This window comes from Aaosphaeria arxii (genome assembly GCF_010015735.1).
Source record: "Aaosphaeria arxii CBS 175.79 unplaced genomic scaffold BU24scaffold_41, whole genome shotgun sequence".
NCBI classification, from domain to species: Eukaryota; Fungi; Ascomycota; class Dothideomycetes; order Pleosporales; genus Aaosphaeria; species Aaosphaeria arxii.
Window position 1 is genome coordinate 1 of NW_022983514.1, and position 3111 is coordinate 3111.

At 54.2% G+C, this 3111-nt stretch overlaps 1 protein-coding gene across 1 annotated transcript; it reads right to left on the minus strand.

The window, feature by feature from the left end:
* On the minus strand, positions 1–1978 carry BU24DRAFT_209995 (P-loop containing nucleoside triphosphate hydrolase protein; the record flags this gene model as incomplete). The annotated part of the gene is made up of 1 exon (XM_033521924.1): positions 1–1978. A coding segment is annotated over exon 1 (1763 nt), but the record flags the coding sequence as incomplete, so codon positions are not given.
* Positions 1979–3111: the final 1133 nt, after the last annotated feature.

A 3111-nucleotide genomic window follows, 5' to 3' on the forward strand; every position in this document is an offset into this window, starting at 1 on the left:
GCTTGTCGACTTTCTGCTCGCCAACACTGCCGTACGTCATGCCCTTCCTGTCCTTCCCGTCCTTCCCCGGCTGCCGCGCATATCCCGCAACGATTCGACCACAATGCTAATTGCCTACGCAACCACTCCATCTCTCCAAACGCTTGCTGTCGCTCTTCTATCAATCGCTGCCGCGCCGCCTGACGTTCGCGCTCTTGCTGTCGAAACACCTGTCTCTGCTGTTCCTTCTCTGCCTCTTGATCATCTGCCTCTTGATCATCTGCCTCTTGATCATCTGCCTCACTCGCGTCTGACACGTCCTCGTTCTCTTCCACATGATCCACATTTCCGCGGCATACATCACATTTCTCTTCCCCTTCTTCGCACCGTACTCGCTCGCTTCCCCGCCTATCCAAATATCCATCCAAAACCACCCTCCTACATTGCGCCAACCCATTCGGCCCTTCCACGTATGATCGAACCATCGCCTGCTCGGCTTGGGTCTGCTGGTCTTCGGCCCTCCATGGATCTCCTGCATGCGCGATAACAACCGCCTCGCTCGGTAACCCATCTCGCCCGGCCCTTCCACTCTCTTGCGCGTAATCCATCATCGAAAACGGCCAATCGACGTGGATGATACACCGAATGTCCGCTATATCAACCCCCATTCCTAACGCGCTCGTTGCAACTATCATCCTTTGCTTTCCGGCCATGAACGCTTCTACCATGCTTGCCTTGCCGGCCGCATCGTGATGGTACGCATCGCACCCTACCTCCTGTGCCAATCGTTTGACCTTGGCCACCGAATTCCCGTATATCACAATCTTGCCCGTCCTGTATCTCGTACTCTTTTGCTGTATCATCCGTGATGGGATCCCCTCTACCGCCCTTTTCCGCACCTCTTTGCCTATCGGAATCGCGCGGTACGATATGGTTATCCTTGTTGTCGCGGCCCGGAATATCTTCACCTCGTCTCGATCGAAATGCATGCGTCGGAACAAATGGTCTTCTTCACGCGGCGGCAACGTTGCTGTCAACAACACCATCTGCGTCTCTGCGCCTACCAACTTGCCCAACGGCTGCATCTCCTTGCGGAACGTATATCGACGGTTCAACACAATATGACACTCATCAATGACGATACGATCCAATCGCCGTGTTGCTCTCATCCGGTTCAAAAATGTCGTACATTCCACCTTGACGGCCGACTCGGGCGTTACCAATACGACGGCTGCTGCATCGGGCGGGCGGCGATTCTCCCACTCGGCACATGATATTCCTACTTTCTGACATCTGCGATGGATGTCTCCTCGCAACGCGATCAACGGGACGACAACCACGGTGGTACCACCTTGCTCGGCCCACGCTGGCAACATGAACAACATGCTTTTGCCTGCCCCTGTCGGCATCACGGCCACTACGGGGCTTTCGCCGGCTACCATGGCCTCGATCGCCTCTTTCTGTAATCCGCGAAACTGGGCTGTCTCGCCCATCATCCGCTGCAATGGCGTTGCCGTGTCCATCTTCCTCATCCGCATCCACCGATCCACCCTCGCCTCGTCTGCCTCATCCTCGTATGGCGCCCTTTTTCGCTTCTTGTATGCATCCTTGTCCTCTTGTACGGATCCAACCCCTAACAATCGATGCCAATCAATACTGGACATGCGGAACTGCGATCGTCTACTGGCCACTACTCCTGCCTGCTCCATCATCTCTCGTGCATATATCAACCCCGCGACATGTGCTGTGTGTCCCGCCTGCTCGTCCGCGGTCAACGCTGCCATGTTCTCTTCGCTCAATTCCTCCTTCTCTTCTCCCTCGTCTGTTTACTCTTCGCTCAATTCCTCCTTCTCTTCTCCCTCGTCTGTTTGAAATGCGCTTGACCCCCGTAAAAACCGGCGGCTTCTTGCAATGGCAATCTCTCGGTATCCCGCAATCGTGAATTCTTGTCCCAAACGAACCCGGCTCTCCCGTTTCCATGCTTCCCGGAATCGATCGGATGTCCACTTGCGTCCATTCGGGTCCGCTGCCCACATGTGTGATGACACGGCCTCCTTGTTCCCTATCATCGCCTCTAATCGCTGCTGGAATGGCAATACCAACCACAAATACCAAACCACCAACTCGCCCACCTCACGCGGCAAATATCGATGGATGATCTTGGTATCGCCGCTTATCTTGTACCCCTTGTGATATCGCGTTGCGAATACAACCATGCCGTCCTCGATAAACATATTGCGGTGGCCTCCTTTGACGGTACTACTATGCCGGATGCTCCCCAATTCCGGCCATCGGGCTGGCTGTCCAATTGATAAATGGGCTAATACTGCCAATTTGGCTCGAAACGCAATCACTCGATCCATGTACCGCTCCACCTCCTGCCTGTCCATTCCGGAACGGGTGCCTGGCTTCATGAAGTTGTCCCTGATCGGGATGTTCTTCCCGATACGCTCAAACAACCATTTCTCCCCGTGGACGGGCATTTGGGTCCGCTTGTCTTGTAAAAAACTCCATCCGGGCGTTGCATTGGTTGGATCATCGCGCAATGCGTCCCACGGGATACTGGGCACGGGTTCGGCGGCTGTACGGTTGCCAAACAACAACTCGTCCATCAATAATCGTCGACATTCCGCCGTCCATCCATGCACCATGCTGCGGAACTGCGCCATATTGAATGGCAAATCTTTGTACAATAATGTATCTTGTCCAACCCAATCGACATGACCTTGGGACGTCGTGTTGTAATGAATCTTCAACCCGTATGTTCGCAAATCCAACATCCATTGCATGGGCCCGTGGCTTCCTCTTACCATGAACTTGTCCATCATCTCTTGCACAAACTGCAAACATCCCTTGCGCCGGGGCTGCGGTGGCGTGCTGCTCTCATCGCTGTCATACGCGCTATCGCTGTCGAACTCGTTGTCTACCGACGGCTCGGACAACTCCAACGCAATTTGCACCACCATAAATCGGGATACCTTGATGACGGCTGACAATATGGGTGGATACTGCTCGGGGCCTTTCCATCCGTCTTGCTTGACGCCTAATACCGCCAATGCGCATACTAATGGGCTGTCGTACTCTTTACGGGTGATGGACTGATTGAACAACGCAACGCAAAACTCCAAACAC